The sequence below is a fragment of the Sminthopsis crassicaudata genome, chromosome 3, assembly GCF_048593235.1.
Source record: "Sminthopsis crassicaudata isolate SCR6 chromosome 3, ASM4859323v1, whole genome shotgun sequence".
NCBI lineage: Eukaryota > Metazoa > Chordata > Mammalia > Dasyuromorphia > Dasyuridae > Sminthopsis > Sminthopsis crassicaudata.
The window spans coordinates 8,336,584-8,359,022 of NC_133619.1; the positions used below are offsets into that span (position 1 = coordinate 8,336,584).

The 22,439-nt window shown below is 47.8% G+C and overlaps 1 protein-coding gene across 4 annotated transcripts in view; it reads left to right on the plus strand.

Moving 5' to 3' along the window:
• The window catches only part of MASP1 (MBL associated serine protease 1), a 91,221-nt gene that overhangs the window by 27,625 nt on the left and 41,157 nt on the right, over positions 1-22,439 (plus strand). For all 4 annotated transcript variants that reach the window (XM_074297912.1, XM_074297911.1, XM_074297915.1 and 1 more), the window contains exons 3-6: positions 12,156-12,333; positions 12,488-12,619; positions 15,731-15,927; positions 17,615-17,762. In XM_074297912.1, coding sequence (XP_074154013.1) covers positions 12,156-12,333; positions 12,488-12,619; positions 15,731-15,927; positions 17,615-17,762 — 655 coding nt within the window. The remainder of the gene's footprint in view (positions 1-12,155; positions 12,334-12,487; positions 12,620-15,730; positions 15,928-17,614; positions 17,763-22,439) is intronic.

Sequence of the window (22,439 nt, forward strand, 5' to 3'; positions counted from 1 at the left end):
TATCTAAGCCAACCCCCTCATTGTACAGATCATGTCTCTGCCCTCTATCCCTTCCCAGGAGAGTACCCCTTTGGAGCATGAGCTCTCGGAAATAACAATTAATCGATACTATTAATATTTTTCCATCATTTTCTTAAGTCTAGACAATCCCCAAAACAATATACCGAGCCTCAGTTTGGAACATTTGCTCATTGCTGAGGTAGAAGTGCTCACATCAACACTTTAACTGTTGACTTGCCATTGGAACTGACTCCAGGACATTCCTGGGTGTGGAGGTCCCCCGAGCTCCATAAGCATGGCGGATCCCTCTAAGACCCCCGTAGAGCGCTGCTCTTGCCACTCAAGGGCTAGCCAAATTCACTGGGGAGAGGTCTGTCACCAGAGGCTGGCGATGGAGACTTGGGCTCCAGTGACTCATAAAGAAGCTCTGCCCAGGCATGGTAGGGTTTCCATCTGCGTCAATGGAAAGAATCCTGATGTTGAGGATGCCAGAGGTCCTTACAGAATTGCAGAGCTATCCGGTTAAGAACTAATACCCAAAGAAAATAGCCCACAGACCACACGAAGGCAGTGGTGGAACCCCACTGTGGTCTCACATACACTGAGAAAACTTTAGCCCAGGGGAAATTGCCCTAATACTAGTTAAAAAAATATTTTTTCATATTTGTAGAGCCTTTTTTATTTACAAGGCTGAAGAAAGAAGTGGTAGAATTAAATCAGAAAGAAGAATAATTTTTCTTTGGGATTTGGGGCAATCTGTCAGTACTCTGTGCTCAACTGAATGAATGAGTGAATGAATGAATGAAAAAGCATCATTAAGCACTTACCTCATAACAAGGCGTTGTGCTGACATTTACTCAGTACATACCATATGCAAGAAAGTCTAGATACAGGGACCCATGTGAGCAATTTAAAAAAAAAAAAAAAAAAAGCTTCAAAGAATTCACATGTTCCTAGGGAGTGCCCCCATCCACAGAGAAGAAAAGGGAATAAGGGAATAGAAAGCAATTGCAAGTATGTCAATCAGGAGAAGCTTCTTGTAGGAGGTGGCAAGAGGCAGAAGGAAGGACTAAGTATGTTCAGGGCATGGGGAGAACCTGGACAAAGGCCCAGAGATCAGAGATAAACGTTTCTGAGAAAGCAGGCCAGTGTAGCTGGCTTGGGAGTAGCACTTGACTCTATCTACCTGGAAAAGAATTGTGGATGTTAGAGTTCTGGAATGGAATAGAGCAAGGATTCAAATCCCATTTTTGCCACTTATTCACTCTGTTAAACCTCAAGCCACCCTGTTTCCCCCTCAGAGGTTCAGTTTTCTTAACTGTAAAATGGGAATAGCAGGATCACCATCTCATTTCTACTTAGCATGCTTTGATTTGCTAGAACCAATCCAATGGATGGTTTTTTGGTAGAGCTTTTTGTAAATAGTTTTATTTTAAACTTAAGTACAAAAGAGAAAAGAAAAAAAATGTTATTTATACAGCAGACCATAAGAAAGGATTCAATATAAAACAATAAATTTCCATTTCAAGAAAACCCATATAATAAATACTACATATTTCAAGAAAACCCACATAATGAATACTACATATTTCAAGAAAACCCACATAATGAATACTACATATTTCAAGAAAACCCATATAATGAATACTACATATCTACATATTTCATGAAAACCCATATAATAAATACTACATAAAGGCTTTTTTTTCCCCTTCCCTGTGGTTTTCTTTTGTACTTTGCTGGGCACTTTTTATCTTTTCCCCCTCTCCCTTCCCCACCCCTCCCCATTCTAAAGAAATTTATAATTAGGCATGTGTATATATACATATAATATATAAATATTCACCTAGATACACTCACACACACACACACACACACACACACCCTATATATATTTAAAGCCATACTATTCTTATTTCTTCACATCATCTGTTTCTCTGAAGTTGGATAGCATCTTCCTTCATAAAGTCTAAGTAGTTCTATGTTTTCAACCAACTCATCATTCACCACAGCTATATTCCAATCCAATCATATCTTACAAGATTATGTTTTTTTCAAAAACTAATTTTCTATACTCCTTTTATTCTTGGATACATAGCTTTCATTTATATGAAGAAATTTTAATTTAAAATAATCAAAGCTCTTCCTTATAACATAGTTTGTTTGATATTGCTGAAATCTACTTTCTTTACATCTCTTCCTAGTTTCTTTGAAGTTTTTGATATTTTGTTCTTCTAAATGAACTTTGTTATTTTTTCTCAGTAAAATAATTTCTTAGCAATTTAATTGAAATGATATTGAGTAAATATATTAGGTAACATTTTTTAAATTATTTTGACTTTATTCAGGATCAAAAATGTTATTTCAGTTATTTAGATCTGAGTTAATTTGCATAAAATGTTTTCTGTTTATGTTCATATTGTTTCTGTGTCTGTTTTGGCAAGTACCCACAGGTATTTTATACTGTCTAGGTATTTTAAATGATCCAAAATAATATTGAATAATATTTCTGACAGAATAGTTTCTCTATTTTTCACTATTGACTAAATCTATTTTAATTTTAAATTTGCTTGAAATTAAAATTATTATCCCTGCTTTTTTACATATCAAATTCTGCTCCAGCTCTTTATCTTTATGTATATCTCTCATTTTTGTTTCCTGAAATCAACATATTACTGAATTCAAATTTTTAGCCTGCTATCCCTTCTTGGTTTATGGGTAAATTTCCCCCATTCACATACTAAGCTATAATTACCTGATGAGAGTAAGGTCCAGCACTACCACCCTCCCCCCACTAGCTTCTGTATCAATTTTTTTCTCTTGCATCTCATTTGTATGAGGTCATTTACTCCTTCTATCCTTTTCTATACAGTTCTATTTTTTAGAATTTCTTCATCACGCTCAGCTCACCTATGCCTTCCTTTTAAATTACCTAAAAATAGTGATAATCATAAGTACTGCTAATATTTTCACATATACAAAGGTCAGTTTGCTTTGAGCAAAGCACTTGGTGCTAAACAGGAAGGCAATGTCCAGTTTGAGGGAAGAAGGGAGGAAAGAAAGGAGGAAAGGAAGGAGGGAGGGAGGGAGGAAACAAGGGAGGAAGAGAGGAGGAAAGAAGGAAGGGAGGGAGAGAGGAAAGAAGGGAGGAAGGGAGGAAAGGAGTGAGGAAAGGAAGGAAGGAGGGAGATTGGTAAAGAAAAAAAGGCATCTATTAAGCTCTTCGTCCCAATCATTGTTCCTCAAGAGCTGGGGACAGGAAGAAGAGCAAAGAGAGCAGACCCTGCCCTCATTCTCACAGAAGATAACACTCAGGGAGCCCTCAGTGGAAGGTGCAGGAAGTGAGGTTTGGAGATAGGCAGGCAGTGCCATGGTGGTCCCAGCATTGGCTAAGAGAAAGGAAAAGCTCATAGGACCCAGGTACTGGATCTGACTGGGTCTGGGCTATGACTAGACAAGGTTGAGAAGGGGGGTTGCTCCAGAGGTGGAAGTGAAGGGCTGAGGAACAAGCCATGCAAGGATGGTCAGAGAAGTTTGAGATGCTTTGACTGGAAAAGGGCAAGACTTGGTGGGGACATGATAGTGTCTGTCCTTGAGTATCGTGCTGTTCAGAAAGGGCTGAGCTCTGCTCGGCTGTAGAGAACAGAATGGTGGAGAGGTGCAGAGAGGAGGTCTTTGAATGTCAGGAGAAACCTCCCAACGGTCTGAGCTGCCCTCCAGGCTGCCCCAGGTGGTCTTCACACAGAGCTGGCCTGTGGCTGAGAGGCTTTTTGTTCAGATTCAGGCTGGGCTCATGGGTCTCTGTGATTCTCCCACCTCTGCTCCTTCCTGGATCTTCTGGGTCCTGTTTCCCCCTGGGTCTTTCCCTCTGGCCCCCTCTTTCCTGATTGCTGTTATTCTCTCCTCCTCTCCTTCATCCTCACTTTTTTCCTGGGTCTATGCTTGACACAATATCCAGCCACCAGGCAGAGTCTCCAGGTACAAGGCCAAATCCCAGGACAAATGCTCGGCACCCTCTGGGAGGGGGCAGTTCTGTGAGCTAATGATTGGCTGGCATTTAATGGAACTGAAATAGGGGAGCCTCCAGCTTTAGGGAGGATCTAAAAGGTGCAGCTAATGGGTGCCTCCATGATCCCTTGCGCCATGACACCTGGAAGCTCACGCTGAGCCAGCAGGGAGCTCACACTGAAGGTGTGATTGCTCACTCACACTGACTAATGAAGACACAAAGTATGCAGTGTTGAAGACCACTCATCAAGTCTGCTGGGGAAGGAGATGGGAGGGCTCCCTGGGGGAGAGAAAACCAGAGGCACCTCCTTGCACAGACAAATATAAAACAGACAGGGCCCTGTTCCATTAACCCTTGGGTGCCTGCCTCAATCTGGCCTGTGAAGCACCTTGGGGATCTGAGGGGAACCGCCCGAAGACAGGGTTTGTGGCTGAAAAGCAGAGCGCTGGGATCTCACCTTCTGAGTCTCAGTTTCTTTTTTTGTAAAACGACAATACCGATTTAAACAAAAACAACCACAAGCCTGTATCTTCCTGGGTGGTGATAAGAGCCCAGTGAGGCCCTGGATATAAAAAAATTCACAGGAATTACGGTGTTATGGCTATTCTTCCCCCACCCTCACCCTAATCCTCAGCATTTCCAGACTTCTCTGTTATTGTTGAGGACGTTGCAAATCTCCTGGTCATCAGGCTGCAAACTTGGTGCCATCTTCAATTTCTTACCCTCCTGGACCCCAAGCCCTTCTTCCCAAATGCAGTCACTTGCCAAACCTTGTCGTCTCTACTTCCCTCCTGGCCCCTTTCCCTGCTCTCCATTCACATCCCCCACTCTGGGACAGGCGCTCATCATCTCTCCTAGAGTATTGCAAAAGCCCCCTCATTCATCTTTCTGCCTTGTCTTTCCTAGCTCAAATCTTCCTCCTCTCAGCTGCAAAGTGATTTTCCTAAAACAGAGTCCGACTGCATCCTCTTTCATCACCCATCACTCAATAAATCCCAGCGGCTCCTTATTATCTCTAGGATCGTCTAGAATCTTCTTTTTGGTCTTTAAAGAGTTTTATAAATTGGCCTTTCCAGTTTTCAATTCCATTCAATAAACATTTTATCCACTTTACTCCATCCAGAGTTATGGAGTCATTTTTTCCAGTCCTAACTCTTCATGACCCCATTTGGGGTTTTCTCAGCAGAGATACTGGAGTGGTTTGCCATTTCCTTCCCCAACTCATCTGACAGATGGGGAAACTGAGATACATAGGGCTAAGTGACTCGCTAGTGAGGATCTGAGGTCGGATTTGAATTGGGGGAAGATGTCTTTCTAGCACTCTGCACTAAGGGCACCCCTTAGCTGATCCCCTTACACTTCTCCATGAAATCCACTTCCTCACTCTGCTTTCCTTGCTCTTATTTTCAAACTTGATGTTCATCTCCCATTAGAGAACTTGGAATCTTCCCTCCGCCCTGCCAGGAAATCTTCACTTTCACCTCGTAGATCCCATGGCTTTTTTGAAGATTCAGCTCCAAATCCCATCTTCTGTAGGAATCCTTCCACAGCAGCGCCTCTGCACTAGGATATATCTTTGCGTATAGTCTCCCCCCATTAGAATGGAAGCCCACTGAGGACGGGAGCTCTTTTTTGTCTCATAATCTCATTTTCTGTAAGAATCCTTCCACAGCATCGCCCCTGCACCAGGACTATGAGCCTTCCTTTTTGCATATGGTCTCCCCCATGAGAACAGAAGTCCACTGAGGACTGGAGCTCTTTTTTGTCTCAAAATCCCATCTTCTGTAGGAATCCTTCCATAGTAGCGCCCCTACACCAGGAGTATGAGCCTTACTCTTTGCCCATGGTTTCCCCCCATTGTAACGGAAGTCCACTGAGGACAGGAGCTCTTTTTTGTCTCATAATGCCATCTTCTGTAGGAATCCTTCCACAGCATCGCCCCTGCACCAGGACCATGAGCCTTCCTCTTTACATATGGTCTCCCCCACAAGAACAGAAGTCCACTGAGGACGGGAACTCCTTTTTTTTTTTTTTTTTATTTATTTTTTTTATTTTCCTTCTCTATGTCTCCAGCGTGCTGCTTGGCGTTAAGAGAAGGGACAATAAATGCCTGGTGCCTGCCTGACGGTTGGCCGTTACTACCCAGGGCAGGGACGGTGCCTTGGGCGTCTGGGGCACCCCCTCCGACATTAGCGCGCCCAGGACGGGGCCGGGCGTGGACGCCGGGCTGACCCCCAGCTGGGTGAGAAACAGGCCGGGCTGGGAAAGGAGGCCGAATGGGAGGCTGGGGGAGTCCAGGCGCGGCCGCTCCGGGAGAATGAGGTCATTGGCCAAGCGCTCGGCAGGACGGGGCAGCAACAACAGGAAGTGGAGGGGGGCAGCCCCCAGGGCTGGGGAGCCCGCGGGGGCGGGGGATTCTTGGAGAGACTTTCCCTTCCACTCCGACACTGCCTGAGGAAGCTTCTCTAGTGAAAACGTTGACTCCGTGACCCCTGAGGCGAAGGCTCCAAACAAGGAGTCGGGATTTAATTACCAGGCTGCCCTGGGACTGTAAATGATCCGGGGAAAGTATACACTTCACGGAGGAGGCGGCGGAGCCTGGCGGCCGGCAGCCGCTTTGTTTATGTGACTGCCAGAGGCCCGTCCTATTCCACGTCCTCGCTGGGATGGGCCCGTGGGACGCAGATAAGACTTCCCATGCCTCTGGGTCTGGGATGGGGGGGCCAGAAGGGAGCTCCCCCCTCTCTCGACTTCTGCCTTTAGGGGTAAAAATCACCCAGGTGTCCCCAGATTCCTGATCCGCCCCGAGGGAGCAGAGATGGAGCCCAGCCTATGCCCTTCCTTCACCGGGGTTTCGCTCCCGATGTTTGTGCCCGGCAGCGTCCCTAGGCCCAGCGTCCTGACTGACCTCCACAACCATTCAGCCTGAATGGTCACACGCCCGACACTCTGAGGGGACGAAGAGCTCTTTTACGGACTCTGGGACCCTCTGAGGAGGCAGCTGGAGGTCACCCAGCTTCCCAGTCAAACCCTGGACCGACAAGTACCGGACCCTGGTGGATTTGTTAGTTGTCTATGGAAAAGCATTTAAATGGTAGCAAAATTTCACCTTCCAGGCCACGCTCCGGCCAAATATTCCCCTAAATATGTCAGCTGTGTCATGCCTGGGGATCTAGGGCTAGACATGAAAGGGCCCACGTCTCCCTTGCACTGATGAGAAAACTAAGGTGCAAAGTCCTACATGCATCAGGAGGACTGGGCAAAGCCAGGATGTGAACCGCCAGGATCGGCTCCTCTGCGTTATTTCCAACTTCTCAAGGGTGGGAACTGTCTTCTGTTTTTCTTGTATCCCCGGTGTTTACCAGAGTACCTGGCATACAGTAAGCATCTAATTAATGCTTTACTCTCGGAGAGTAAACCATGAGATTCCTTGGCAGGTTCAACAAGTGGTAACTATTGCTGAGCATCCTCCTACTAATTACTTCGAATTCTTAAAGAGGAAAAAAGATTTAAAGGTTTTATTTAACTTGTTCTAGAGACACAGTTTGAAATCCCATAGATTAGAACACACTATGGTTCAGATCCCGTTCATAGCGTGAGGCTAGGAGATGTGTGTTCATCTTTATCATGGAGGAGATGCAGCAAAGAGTTCAAACTGCAGAGGATCCCCAGGGGGAGGCTCTCAAGAAGTACCTTTTTGTAGCTGGAGCACCATAGTCCCCTCTCTCCTTTTCCTTCCTCCCTCTCCTCTCCCTCTCCCTCCCTCCCCCCCTCTCTCTCCCTCTCTCCCTTTCTCTCTCTCCTCTCTCTCCTCTCTCTCCTCCCTCTCCCTCTCTCTCCCCTCCCTCTCCCTCCCTCCCTTCCTTCCTCCTTCTCTCTCCCTCCCTGTCTCTCCCTCCCTGTCTCTCCCTCCCTGTCTCTCCCTCCCTCCCTCCCTTCCTCCCTCCCTCTCCCTCTGTCTCTCCCTCTGTCTCTCTCTCCCTCTATCTCTCTCTCTTTCCTTCTCTTCTCCATTTCTCTTTCTCTTCTCTCTACAGGCTAATTTGGGGAAGCAGGCTGGATTATTTTTAAACACTGCCTTGTTTTGCCAAGAACTCTTAAGGAAGACCTAGCAACTGTCACTTAAATAAACAAAGCATACCATTGTGTTGAAAGAAGTGTCCAAACAAGCCTCGATGGCTAACTTACTGATGGTTGGTGGGCACCCCCATGGCCTATATTAAGACTCCAGCTGCAGCCCTTGCCTGGGGGCAGACCTACAGTCACAACAGTGGTCTGCCAAGGGGGTCAGCAGAGATAGCGCTGGTTCTGGAGTCTGAGGACCTGGATTGAAATGCTCAGCTCTGCCACTTACTACAGAAGTCGGCTATCTGAGCCTCAGTTTCCTCACACACAAAGTGAGGGGCGGCCCTTCAGCTCCAGGCTGTGATTCCATGAGCCTGCTCCCCAGACGACAATGTGGGGGTGATCCTGCATTCTTAGAGGAGGTGCCAGCAGAGGGCAGACTTTGACAGCTCCTACCTACCTGGAAGGCTGCAGCTTTGTAAGCCCAGAAAGACTGGCCACCCGCAAAGGATATGAAAAGGCAATTTTCAGATGAAGAAATTTCTAATCATTTTCTAGTCATATGAGAAGGTGCTCCAAATCACTATTGAGCAGAGAAATGCAAATTAAGACAACTCTGAGGTACCATTACACACCTGTCAGATTGATCAGAATGACAGGAAAAGATAATGCGGAATGTTGGAGGGGATGTGAGGAAACTGGGACACTGATGCATTGTTGGTGGAACTGTGAATACATCCAGCCATTCTGGAGAGCAATCTGGAACTAAACTCAAACTGTGCCGACCCTTTGATCCAGCAGTGTTACTACTGGGTTTGTATCCCAAAAAGATCTTAAAGAAGGGAAAGGGACCTGAATGTGCAAGAATGTTTGTGGCAGCCCTTTTTGTAGTGGAAAAAACTGGAAACTGAGTGGATGCCCGTCAGTGGGGAATGGCTGAATAAATTGTGTGATATGAAGGTTATGGAATATTATTGCTCTGTAAGAAATGACCAGCAGGAGGAATACAGAGAGGCCTGGAGAGACTTACATCAACTGATGCTGAGTGAAACGAGCAGAACCAGGAGATCGTTGTACACGGCAACAACAATACTGTATGAGGATCAATTCTAATGGACGTGGCTCTCATCAACAGTGAGATGGTCCAGGCCAGTTGCAATGTCTTGTGATGGAGAGAGCCATCTGCCCCCAGAGAGAGACTGTGGGGACTGAGTGTGGATCACAACGTAGCATTTTCATTTGTTGTTGGCTTGCATGTTGTTTTCTGTCTCATTTTTTTTTCCTTTTTGATCTGATTTTTCTTGTGCAACATGCTATTTGTGGAAATACGTATAGAAGAATTGCACACGTTTAACATATATTGGACCACTTGCTGTCTAGGGGAGGGGTGGAGGAAGGGAGGGGAAAATGAGAACACAAAGTTTTGTAAGGGTGAATGTTGAAAATTATCCACGTATATATTTTGAAAATAAAAAGCTTTAATTAAAAAAAAAAAAAAAAAAAAAGATGGGCCACCAGCTCATGGACTTCTCAGCCCCAACAAGGGCTGAAACCAGATTGTGCCATGGAATGAGTGATCCTGCTCCTAGGCGTGGGCACTTTGGGGCCATTATCCTGGCAAACACCAAACACCTCTGGGGCAGCCCTACCTGGAACAACCTCCCGGGCCCTCTGCTCACAAGTGCCAGCTGCTCAGGAGCACACATAAAGGACACAGCCTGCATCACAGGGGGTCCCTGGCTGGCCACCAGTGTCCCTGTGCTCCCTCTTCAAGGGTCCCAGCACAGTAATTGAATGCTCCTATGGACGTCTCAGAGCATGGATCACCCTGCTGCTGGTGGCTAATTGATTAAGATCCAGACTCTCGAGAAGGGAGAGCCCCTATGGAAGATGCCCAGGACACAATGACACAGCTGTGAGACTGGCCACAAAAGGAGAGGGTGTCTCACCAGGCCCTTGGCAAGCTTGCAAACCACATGTCAAGGTTAGACCACGGTCCCAAGGAGACAGATCTCACTACGGAGCCCCATGGCCTTAGGCCTTCTGTGACCGAGGGGGTTGACCAGCTCCCTTCCCTCCCCAGTCCATGCTCTGGGCCCCTTCCTCCTCCCAGACAGATTTGAGCGACCACATCCAGGGAGTCGGATCGTCCAGGAGGCCTGGCTTATCAAGAACGGAGCCCTGTGCCCACGGGAAGGCCCTCGGAGGCTTCCTGGGTGGGCCTGGACCTCTCCTGGACCGTCCTGAGCCTGCACCCTTCTCCATAAATCACCAGGGGGGCCTGAGAGCCCGCTCACTCCTGTGGCCCTCCCATCCCCAAACACTTCAGACTTGGCCTTGGTTCCTTGGAAAGGCAAACCGAGGCAGCTGGCTTCCCTCCTGTTTGCCCCCGAGGTTTGTTTATTCTACTTCGCTGAAGCCTGAGCTAATGATTTATGGGCCCCTCAGCTCTCACGCAGAGCCCTTCTGGCTCCTCCCAAGGAGGTACCTCCATCTGTCAAGAGCAGGTTTCCACCCTGAGCCTGTAACCCAGACACGCAGGAAGAACAGCCAAGAAGGGATTCCGAGCTCTCCACTTCCATCAAGGGCCCCGTCAATCCCCAGGCCCCGAGGCTCGGGTCCTCGGAATCCTTCTCCTCCCTCACACGCCTCCCACCACATGGCTGAAAGAACCTCCTGAGGGGGCTGTCATCTCTCCCTACACAGTCATCAAAGTTACATTCCTGCAGCCCAAGCAGGATGGCATCCCTTCCCTTCCTGATCGGGAAAGTCCGTGTCTCCCTGTTGCCTCCGGGATGGAAACGTTCCCAATCTGGGTCCAGCCTGGAAGGCCCACTGACACTTCCTTTGATGCAGTCACACTGTGCTCTTTGCTTTTTCCTACATGGACATCCCATCTCCCCCTCCCCCCTGCAGCTTTACACAGGCTGGGCCCCATTCCTGGAACAACCCGCTCCTGTCTCCATTTCTTGGACCCCCAGCTCTCTTCAAGGCTCAGCTTTGATCCTCTCCAACACGAGACATGTCCCGATTCTCTCAGTTACCCCTGCCCCCACCCATTCCTTCCCATTTATTCCTTATTTACTTGTCCATGTGTGTATTGTGTCTGCCTCAGCAGCAAGTCAGCTCCTTGAAGCGCTGTTTTTCTCTTATAACCCCAGTAACTAGTCTGGCACATAGTAGGCACTTAGGAAAATTATCTCGTCTTACAACCCCAGTAACTAGTCTGGCACATAGTAGGCACTTAGGAAAATGATCTCGTCTTACAACCCCAGTAACTAGTCTGGCACATAGTAGGCACTTAGGAAAATTATCTCGTCTTACAACCCCAGTAACTAGTCTGGCACATAGTAGGCACTTAGGAAAATTATCTCGTCTTACAACCCCAGTAACTAGTCTGGCACATAGTAGGCACTTAGGAAAATTATCTCGTCTTACAGCCCCAGTAAACGACAAGTGACACGCTCAGGGTCACACAGCTAGGGATCTGATCTCAGTCTTGCCGACTCCAAGTCCAGAAATCTCGCCTCTGAACCACCCAGCCGTCTGTTCCTCTTTTCTGGAATTATGGGCACTTTCAGGTGTCCCGAATGCTGTCGACAGGCTGACAAGCCCCTTCCCCAAGCTCTAACGTCCCAGACTTCCATATCCCTCCTGGTCCTTCACAATCCCCGGCACCTGACATCCCCTCCACAGCACAGTCACAGAAGCCTGCTCCTGGATTGGGAGCCCATCCCAGATGGCTACAGTCTGTGAGCGATGGCGGCTCGTTGTAGCTCCGAGACTCAGTCTCATCATATGTAACTGAATGTACTTATGGCCCCTCTGGTGACAGGGGGATGTGAGAATCCAGTGGATACAATAGCAAACCTGAAAGAATTGGGGCTTAAAGTTAAAACTGGCGCTGGGGTTTTCCCCCATCTCTGGAAACTTCAGGCGCCTCCCCTGCAGAAGGTCGTAGCCATACTCACACTCCGTACCCCGGGGAGCAGTGGAGGGATGGATGGTGGTCGGGGGCCATGAAGGGTCCTCGATCCCGGTCTGTGGCCAAGCTGACCTCTTTTTCCTGCCTCCCCTTTAGGTAGAAGCCGAGGACCAGGTGCTGGCTCTTTTCTGTGGAAGGGAGACCACGGACACGGAGCAGGCCCCCGGCCAGCAGGTGGTCCTCTCCCCTGGCCCCTTCATGGCCCTCACTTTCCGATCGGATTTCTCCAACGAGGAGCGCTTCACTGGCTTTGACGCCCATTACATGGCAGTGGGTAAGCTGAGGCCTGGGGGCTGTGATTTCCTGCTTCCCTCCCCTCCCCTCTCAGAGCCCAGTGTGCTTCCGGAGGCCGGACACCTCTGCCTGCCTTGGTCCCCCTCCCCCTCCCTCCTCCCCAGCTAATTCGCCCCCTCCCCTCCTTCCCCCAGATGTGGACGAGTGTACGGAGAAGAGCGACGAGGAGCTAGCATGTGATCACTACTGCCACAACTACATTGGAGGCTATTACTGCTCCTGCCGCATCGGCTACATCCTCCACACAGACAACAGAACCTGCAGAGGTAAGGGCGGCTCGGGGCCCCGAACCCGGGCAGGCCCCGCCGAGCTTGACCTAATGGCACAGCCCAATATGGGGATGGGGGGAGGATGGAATCCCCAGGGCTGGTATGCAGTAGGTACTTAATAAATGCTCTTTCCTTCTATCATTGGCCATCCCATCCAACCACATGCTTCCACTTATCGGACAAGGAAGGACCTCCCATTCAGAGAATGTTCAAGGATGATCCAAGAGCTAAGTGATTGTTAGAACTCTCCCTTCCCCTTTCTACGCGCCCCCCATCACTGCCAAAGCAGGAGGTGGGCAGGAGTCCTTCCGCATGGTAGAGGTGAGCTTCCTGATTTGGTTGAGGACGGAAAGCTACAGGGAATGGCCATGAAGAAGGGCCTTTCCCACCTGATCCCAGCCTCGCTTTCCAGACTAATTTCATATTATTTCCTCTCACACAAGTTACGTTCCAGATTTAGCTGATTTAATGACCACCATTCTCTACAACTGAAAGCTCCATCTCCCACCTCTGAGCTTTTGCCCAGGCTACATCCCAGTCCTGAAATAACCTCCATCCTTCCCTCACTTCCTGGAAGCCCAGTGCCCTGGAAGTCGCCCCCAGGTGCCATCTCCTCACAGGAAGCCTTCCCTCAGCTCCCTTGGGGAGGGTCCCCACTCTGAAGCCACTGGCATTATCACTTACGCATCAGGGCTCGCCTCTGAGGAACGGATGTTCCCTGGTTCAGTCTTGTCTTCGCATCCCTAAGCTCTAGCACAGCACCTGGTACATAGCAGGCCCTTAATTCTTGCACAGCATAACCGAGTGTGAGCCGCGGCTCAGAGGAAGCCCGGAGCTCCGGGGTCCCCATTTCACCTCTGACATGTGGACTGGGGGGCCCCAGGAAAGACTCTTCACTCTAGAATGACAAATGGCAGAGAAGGTGCCCACCTGGGTTAGAGGAGGTGCCCACCTGGGTTAGAGGAGGTGCCCACCTGAGTTAGAGGAGGTGCCCACCTGGGTTAGAGAAGGTGCCCACCTGGGTTAGAGGAGGTGCCCACCTGGGTTAGAGAAGGTGCCCATCTGGGTTAGAGAAGGTGCCCACCTGGGTTAGAGAAGGTGCCCACCTGGGTTAGAGAAGGTGCGCACCTGGGTTAGAGGAGGTACCCACCTGGGTTAGAGAAGGTGCCCACCTGGGTTAGAGAAGGTGCCCACCTGGGTTAGAGAAGGTACCCACCTGGGTTAGAGAAGGTGCCCACCTGGGTTAGAGAAGGTGCCCACCTGGGTTAGAGAAGGTGCCCACCTGGGTTAGAGAAGGTACCCACCTGGGTTAGAGGAGGTGCCCACCTGGGTTAGAGGAGGTGCCCACCTGGGTTAGAGGAGGTGCCCACCTGGGTTAGAGGAGATGCCCACCTGGGTTGGAGAAGGTGTCCACCTGGGTTAGAGAAGGTGCCCACCTGGGTTAGAGGAGGGAGTCTTTTCATCCTAGAGTTCTCTCAGTCCCGTCTGGTCCCTGTCCCTAGATCTCATTCTCTCTTTGCAGAATGTAAGCCCACAAGGGCAAGCTCTGGTTCATTTTCATGTCTAGGGCAGGGTCTAACGCATTCATTAGGGGCTTAATAAATGCCCACTCATTATTAGTTCATTTCACACTTATGAACCCCATGAGGTCAACAAGCATTCATTAAGTCCCTACTGTGTGCCTTCCTTTAAGTAGCTCAGGTAACGGGCAGGTAGGTCCCATTATCATCCCCATTTGAAAGTAAAGAGGGTAGAGACTCTGAAAGGTAACCCGTCTCTCCCGGGTCACATGGCTGGTGACCATCTGAGGGGGAATTTGAACCTTGACACTCGCTCCCACAGCTCACCCACAGAGGGGGGAAGGCTGTGGGTCCCCGGGGAATCCAGCGGCCATTAAGTAAAAGAGCCCGTGGCCAACCTTCTCTAGGACGGACAGAGCCTCCGGTGCCAGCTGGAGACTGAACTCACCACTGGCCCAGGCAAAGACCAGGAAGGCCCTTGCTGAGCACCGAGGGGCCGAGGAGCCCTGTGGGGCTCAAGAGGGAGAGCAGCAAGCAGGAGTGAGCTCACCGGCAGGACTCAGGGAGGTTAACCAAGGAAACCACAGCTTTGCTTATAGCTACAGGACCAAACAAAGCTCCAGCTCCTCAGCTTTCTCTGATTATATTTACATAGCGGAGTTAGACGATGCAGAAGGCACGCTCACGAGTAGGCCCTTCTCAAAGGATTGTGGGGGTTTTGGGGGAGTAACTGCTGTTTCCGGCTACCACACCAGGCCTGGGGCCTGAGGGAATAATAGATGGGTCCTTGCCCTCGAGGAGATTCGGTCTCTGGTTGCAGTGGGGCAGAGGACAAAGTGCCACAAAAGTCCGGGATTATCTGATGGTAGCACAGTGTCATGAGTTCACATGAGCAGGATCTGGGCTGGGATCTAGACAGACTGTGGAGGAGGGGGCATCTTTTGGCTTTTGATTGAGACGCTTGATCTTGGGCATATGGCCGTGCGAGGGCCCTTGGCCAAGACAGAAAGATCTAAAATTGCTGCCAGACCCCTTCCACGTTGTCTGGAGTCAGAGATCCGGATCCTGGCTTTACCTTTTGCCAGCCATGTGACCCTGAGCAAATCCATTCATCTCCATGACTTCATTTTTCTCTTCTGTAAAATGAAGGGGGAGGACAGATGCCCCCGGGGTCCCTGCCACATCCGGGATCTTTGGTCCATCTCGCAGAACCGCACACTTGATTGAAGCCCCTGCAAAGTTCCCGTGACCCCCAGCTAAGCCCCGGGGTACAGACAGCAATAGTCACAAGCCCCTCCCTCAGAGAGCTTTGGTTTTCTAAGCAAGGCTGCCCAGCACATCCGTAGAGATTCACCTGCAACACCCCGAGGCATTCCTTCATGGGACCCTAGCTCGCCGCGTACCTGGGAGCCCCCACTGAGAATCTGACCGTGGCGGCCCTTTGGTAGAGCTCTGCTCGCTGTCAGGTTCGCCCTTCCTGCCTCTACCTTGCAGCCCTCCACACACTAAGGAAGCTTCCAGGGGGGCTGCAGGGCTGGGGGGAGCCACAGGGCCCCCTCACGTGTGACCGGCTCATGTGTTTAAACAGTGGAGTGCAGCGACAACGTCTTCACCCAGAGGACCGGGGTGATCACCAGCGCCGACTTCCCCGGCCCCTACCCCAAGAGCTCCGACTGCCTCTACAGAATTGAACTGGAGGACGGCTTCGCCATCACCCTCCTGTTTGAGGAGAGCTTTGACGTGGAGGACCACCCCGAGGTGTCCTGCCCCTACGATTACATCAAGGTGAGGAGGGTTGGGGGAAGGGGACAGAACGTGCGCCTGGGGATGGAGGCTCGGGCAAGGCAGAAGGGGAACTGGACTGGAGCCTGGGGTGGTCCCCAGCTTAGCCACTGCCATTTGTCAAGTCTTTTCTGGCATGTCCGGGATATCAGCTCAAGGTTCCAGGTCCTCTCATGGATGTCCAGAGGATCTAGTTAAACCCACTCTGCTCTCCAGATGCACACGTGGCTCTCATCCCCCCTAGACTCCCCATGGGTCTGTGCTCTGGGATAAAAGGCTCGTAGATTTAGACCTGCAAGGGACCTTAAAGACCGTCCAATCAGTCAACCAACAAATATCTATTAAACATGTGCAGAGAATACCCATAGGGACAAAATCAATCCCTGACCTCAAGGAGCCTCCACTCTAATGGGGGAATCCAACATGCAAAAAGAAGCTGAGGAATGAGGCGTGAGGCGTGGGGGTATAATGGAGAGTACCAAAGAGGTCCAAAAGCCACATGGCTGGTGATAAATGGGGAGTAGGCTGTGCTGAGCCCCCCCTTTAAAGAGGGACCCTCCATGCTGAGGGTCCAATCAAAGGGGCAGGGGTGTCTGATGAGGTACAAGGCTGACTCTGTGATGAGTTTCCTGAAGAAGGAAAAATTAGGAGAAATCTAAAAGTAATCCAATTCTCCCATTTTACACATGAGGAAATGTGGGTCAGGAAAAGTGAAGGGACTCCCCCATGGGGAACCAATAAGTGGTACTGACCAAGACCTTGGTCACAAAGGGATTGGACCCCAAAAAAAAGATAGCTCATGGGAAGCCATCACCATTCCTGGGGAAATGCCCGGGAGCCCCTGCCCTGGAGGAGGGCACTGCCCTCATGCTCAGTGAATTGGTGATTACCACACCATGATCTTCTCAATTCAGTCACCTGAGAAACCCTGTAGTCTGAGTATCTGTCATTTCATTCTGAAAACTGGAAACTGGCACACGACCCATTCTTTGGGCAAGACAGGAAGGGCGTCAGAGAGTTCTGATGCGCACAAAGAGGATGTCATGGCACGATGGAAGGAGCCATCTCTAGAATATGGGACTCCATCTTGGCTTGGTCACTTACCCCCATAAATGGTCACATTTATAAGTCTTCTAACTTCCTTACTCCTAATACATAAAATGACAGGGGTTCTTCTAAGGTCCCATCCTGCTCTAAATCTTTGATTCTGTAATGATGGCAACCAGAGCTGGTAGAGAAAGAAGAACAGCTTGACCAAGGGATCCTGGGAAACTCCTTAGGAACCCACGTTGAGTAAGCATGATCTTGATCCTCAAGCCCGACTTGAAGCCATGACATCCCCATGCTTTGGGGGCTTAGAGGGGAGTGAGCTCCTCAAACGAGCTCTTGCTCAATCTCTTCTGTGCAGACACAGCCTCGTGCCCCCTTTCTCTCCCTACTCTTGCTCTTATTTCCCTGTCTAGATATTGTACCCACTACCCCTCCCACCACCACCTTCCTGGAGGTCAGGGTTTGGGGTTCCCTAGCCTTGCATCTCTGCACTTGTCGCCCTGCTCATGTGTGGGAATGCTGGGGTGGAGGAATCCAGATGCCAACACCCCCTCAACGTGAGAGAGCAAAGAAGGGCTTTGAGCCCGGCGTCAGCCCCCTCATAATCCTGCCTCCTTTTTCTCTCTTTGTCCTTGGGCAGATTAAGGCTGGGCAGAAAGAGTTTGGCCCTTACTGTGGAGAGAAATCCCCAGGACGCATCGACACCCAGAGCAACAGTGTCCAGATTTTATTCCACAGTGACAACTCGGGGGAGAACGGAGGCTGGAGGCTTTCCTACACATCCACAGGTAACAAGGCTCTCTGCCCTTACCTTCCCTCTCAGAGACTCAGGAGCAGAGAACCTCTGGGGGCTCAGGACTCCCAACCCCAGCTCTGCCATTTACTGGCTGTTTGACCTCTCCCTAAGTAAGTCCCTCCAAGGGCTTGCCTTTCTTATTACTGTCAATGTCACTGCCATCCGCCCAGGCACGAGCTCACAAGCTCACCATCTCTCACCCCTCCCATAGCCAATTGCTGCCAGTTCTGATCAATTTTATCTTCCTCGCATCTCTCCAGTCTGCCCCTTCTCTTCTCTGACATTCCAACCCCTCCTCCGGGGCAGGACTTCATGCCTGGATTGTTCCAATGTCCTGATGGGAGGTCTGCCAGCCTCCAGTCAGCCTCCAGAGGCATTTTCATAAAGTTGTTCTCTCTCCACATTTCTGTCTTCAAGCTTTCTTCAGATCATGCTAAAATCCCACCTTCTGCTGGAAACCTTTCCCAATCCCTCGTAATTCTAGGGCTTTCCCTCTGTTTATTTCCTTTTTATCCAGTATATGACTTGTTTATATATAGTTATTTGCACAGTCTCCCACGTTTGAATGGGAACTCTTCAAGAACAAGAATTTCTTTGGTCTATCTCCAGCAATTAACATAATTCCTGGCATATAGTAGCTGCTTAATCAATAGTTATTGACTGATTGATCTTGGGAAAGTTACTTTTCTTTTTGTAATCCAATTCCCTCCCGTGCAAAATGAGTAAACTAAACTCCACTATATCTGAAGTCCTTTCCGAGCTCTGATATGCCATGATTTCACAGAGCTCGACTTTAGGAAGTCCTGTGAATAAGATCGTGTTTTAATCTGAGAATTTGCCCACCTATCGGCCATCTTAGATCAGAAATCCCAACCCTCGGGGTTGGTATACGTTGAGATGCCACGGGACAAGATGACTGAGCAAATGACTTTATTTCCCAGCTTCCAAAAGCTGGCTTCCTGCTGGCTAAAACCTAGAAAGAACTGCCCATTCCGAGGCAGTCTGAGCCATTCATTCAAATATGGAGCCACTCTGGGAAGAAGAAGGTAGAGAGACATGAGACAGTCTAGCCTTTTCTGACTTGTTTCCAGATTTTCATATCTATTTGTCAATGTCACTGCCTTTCAATTTTTCAATGAATTCAATGAATTCAATTCAGTAATTTGTTAAACATCATCTCTGTGTCTAATAATGATGATGATAATTCTGCGTCAAATAAGTCCTGTGTCAAATAAGTATTTCTTTTGTATTATCATGTAAGTCTTCATCAAGTCATCAAAAAGTACCTATTATGTAATCACTTTGTGTCAGGTACTCTTCCAGGTGTTTGGATATGCAAAAATAAAAATGAAACAGTCCCTACTCTTACAAAGATTGCATTCTGTTGGGGGAAAGTAAATTGTAAATAAAACATTTAATAACAAACATACACAGGGTAAATTCCAAAAGGAAGGCAAAGGTGAAATATAAAAGATGTGCCCCATCTATCTTTATTTTTTTGCTGAGGCCATTGAGGTTAAGTGACTTGCCCAGGGTCACACAGCTAGGAAGTGTTCAGTGTCTGAGGCCAGATTTGAACTCGGGTCCTCTTGACTTCAGGGTTGGTGCTCTACCCACTGCACCACCTATCTATCTTTATTGACACTAGAGTCACATATAGTTTTCTAATTTAAAAAATCCCCCAGAGACTGTTACAGAACAATTTAATAGGTAGAGAGAAAGAGACTCTTGCTATGGTCATCAATGTCATTGGCTAGCTGGACTGGGTCAAGTCAGAGATAGTTTTGATTGGTTATGATGCCAGGGACACTGGCAACTCTCCAGGTGCTGATGGACAGCTCAGCCAGCCAGAAGGTACCACAAACAACAAGTCCCTTCCTTCTGTTCTTTCCATCCCTACTACTACAACACAAGAAGAAGGCTCCAGGTTAGGGTCTTCAGATGCAGAGCATCTCTAGGTCAAGCCTTTGTTTAGGATTAGAGCAGTGATAGACATTTCCCCCAACAGCCACGGATGTCTCACAAGGTTCTGTTTTTGGTCTTTTCTTCTCCCTTAACACGCTCTTTCTTGGTGATTTCATCAGCTCCCATGGGTTCAATTACCATCTCCATGTGGATGACTCTCAGATCTATACAATACATCCTAATCTCTCTCCTGAGCTCCAGTCCCATATCACCAGCCACAAGCTGGACATTTCCACCTAGATAACTGATAGGCACATTAATCTCAACTTGTTAAAAACCAGAACTCATTATCTCCCCTGTACTTAGCAACCTTCCCCTTCTTCCAGAGTCATCTGCATGTAACAGAGGCAAGCCCTGAATTCAGATCTTCCTGACTGTACCACACTGCCTCTCAAGCTATTTGCCTACTTATATATTTAAAAAGTGTGTGTAACCCTTCCAAAAGGGCATAAATGCCTTAAGAGCATGAACTCTCTGTTTTTTGTTTTGTTTCGTTTTGTCTCCCAAGCACCTAGCACAAAACCTGACACATAAAAAGGCTGTTCAGAGATACCTTTAAAAAATGAATTGAGGGGGACCTCTGAGAGCAGAGCCAAGATGGCAGAGAGACTCTCTGTAACCTTCTCTAAAATTCTCTCAAACCAACAGCAGATTAAGCCTCTAAACTGGTTTTAAAGTCAAAGAAACCACAAATATTTGGAATACAACACATTCCCAAAAGAAGTTACCTTGGAAGAACTTCAGAACACGTCTGTTTCAGTCAGGCAGGGGAACAGTCTGCTGAGCCCAGACCACACCACATGGAGCCCAGGCAAGGAGCTGGGGCAGGAACCAGAGCGTTGAAATTTCCACACACCTGGGAGTCTTCTGTGAGCCTCTTAAACTACTCTGTCCTGATTGCAAGCAGGTGGTTTGGCAGATTTGCCTTTTGTAAAACACAAATTGTAAACCACTAAGCCCCGGAAGAATGCCGGACCTAGCCACTTTACCCAGCACTGGAAATCAATCAGCATAACTGCCCCAGGGCAAATTAAAGCAGCTGTAGCTCCTTTTCATTAAACAGATCTCAAGCCTTAGAAAAAAAGAATAAAAAAGCAAATAAGAACTCTCACCACAGAAAACTTTTATGGAGAGAAAGAAAACAGACCTCAAATCCTGAGGTTCCTAAAGGCAAAGCAACTCCAGAAGAAGCCCCAAAGAGAAACATGAGCTGGTCGCCATTTCATAAGGCTTTCAATGAAGAGTGCATAAAGGGGAAATTAGTATGGCAGAAACTGGGTATTGACCCACACTTAGAACCATACACCAAAATAAGGTCAAAATGGGTTCATGACCTAGGCATGAAAAAGGGATTATAAATAAATTAGAAGAACATAGGATAGTTTACCTTTCAGACCTGTGGAAGAAGAAGGAATTTATGACCAAAGAAGAACTAGAGATCATTATTAATCACAAAATTTTAAAAATGTATTATATCAAATTGAAAAGTTTTTGTACAAACAAAACTAATGCAGACAAGATTAGAAGGGAAGCAATAAACTGGGAAAACATTTTTACAGTCAAAGGTTCTGATAAAGGCCTCATTTCCAAAATATATAGAAAATTGACTCTAATTTATAAGAAATCAAGCCATTCTCCAATTGATAAATGGTCAAAGAATATGAACAGACAATTCTCAGACGAAGAAATTGAAACTATTTCTAGCCATATGAAAAGATGCTCCAACTCATTATTAATCAGAGAAATGCAAATTAAAACAACTCTGAGATACCACTATACACTTGTCAGATTGGCTAGAATGACAGGGAAAGATAATGCACAATGTTGGAGGGAATGTGGGGAAACTGGGACACTGATACATTGTTGGTGGGATTGTGAATATATCCAGCCATTCTGGAGAGAGATTTGGAATTAATTATGTTCAAAAAGTTATCAAACTCTGCATACTCTTTGATCCAGCAGTGTTGCTACTATGCTTATATCCCAAAGAGATACTAAAGAAGGGAAAGGGACCTGAATGTGCAAGAATCTTTGTGGCAGCCCTCTTTGTAGTGGCCAGAAACTGGAAAATGAATGGATGCTCATCAATTGGAAAATGGCTAAATAAATTGTGGTGTATGGATTTTATGGAATATTATTGTTCTGTAAGAAATGACCAGCAAGATGATTTCAGAGAGGCCTGGAGAGACTCACAGGAACTGATGCTGAGTGAAATGAGCAGGACCAGGAGATCACTATACTCTTCAACAATACTATGTGATGATCAATTCTGATATGGCTTTCTCCAACAATGAGATGAACCAAATCAGTTCCAATAGAGCAGTAATGAACTGAACCAGCTACACTCAGCGAAAGAACTCTGGGAGATGACTATGAACCACTACATAGAATTCCCAATCCCTCTATTTTTGTCCACCTGCATTTTGGATTTCCTTCACAGGCTAATTGTACACTATTTCAAAGTCCCATTCTTTTTGTACAGCAAAATAACTGTTTGGACAGATATACATACATTGTATTTAACTTATACTTTAACATATTTAACATATAATGGTCAACCTACCATTTGGGGGGAGCGGTGGGGGGAAAGAAGAGAAAAGTTGGAACAAAAAGTTTTGCAATTATCAATGCTGAAAAATTACCTATGCATATTTCTTGTAAATAAAAAGCTATAAAAATAATTTTGAAAAGTTGAAAAAAAGAA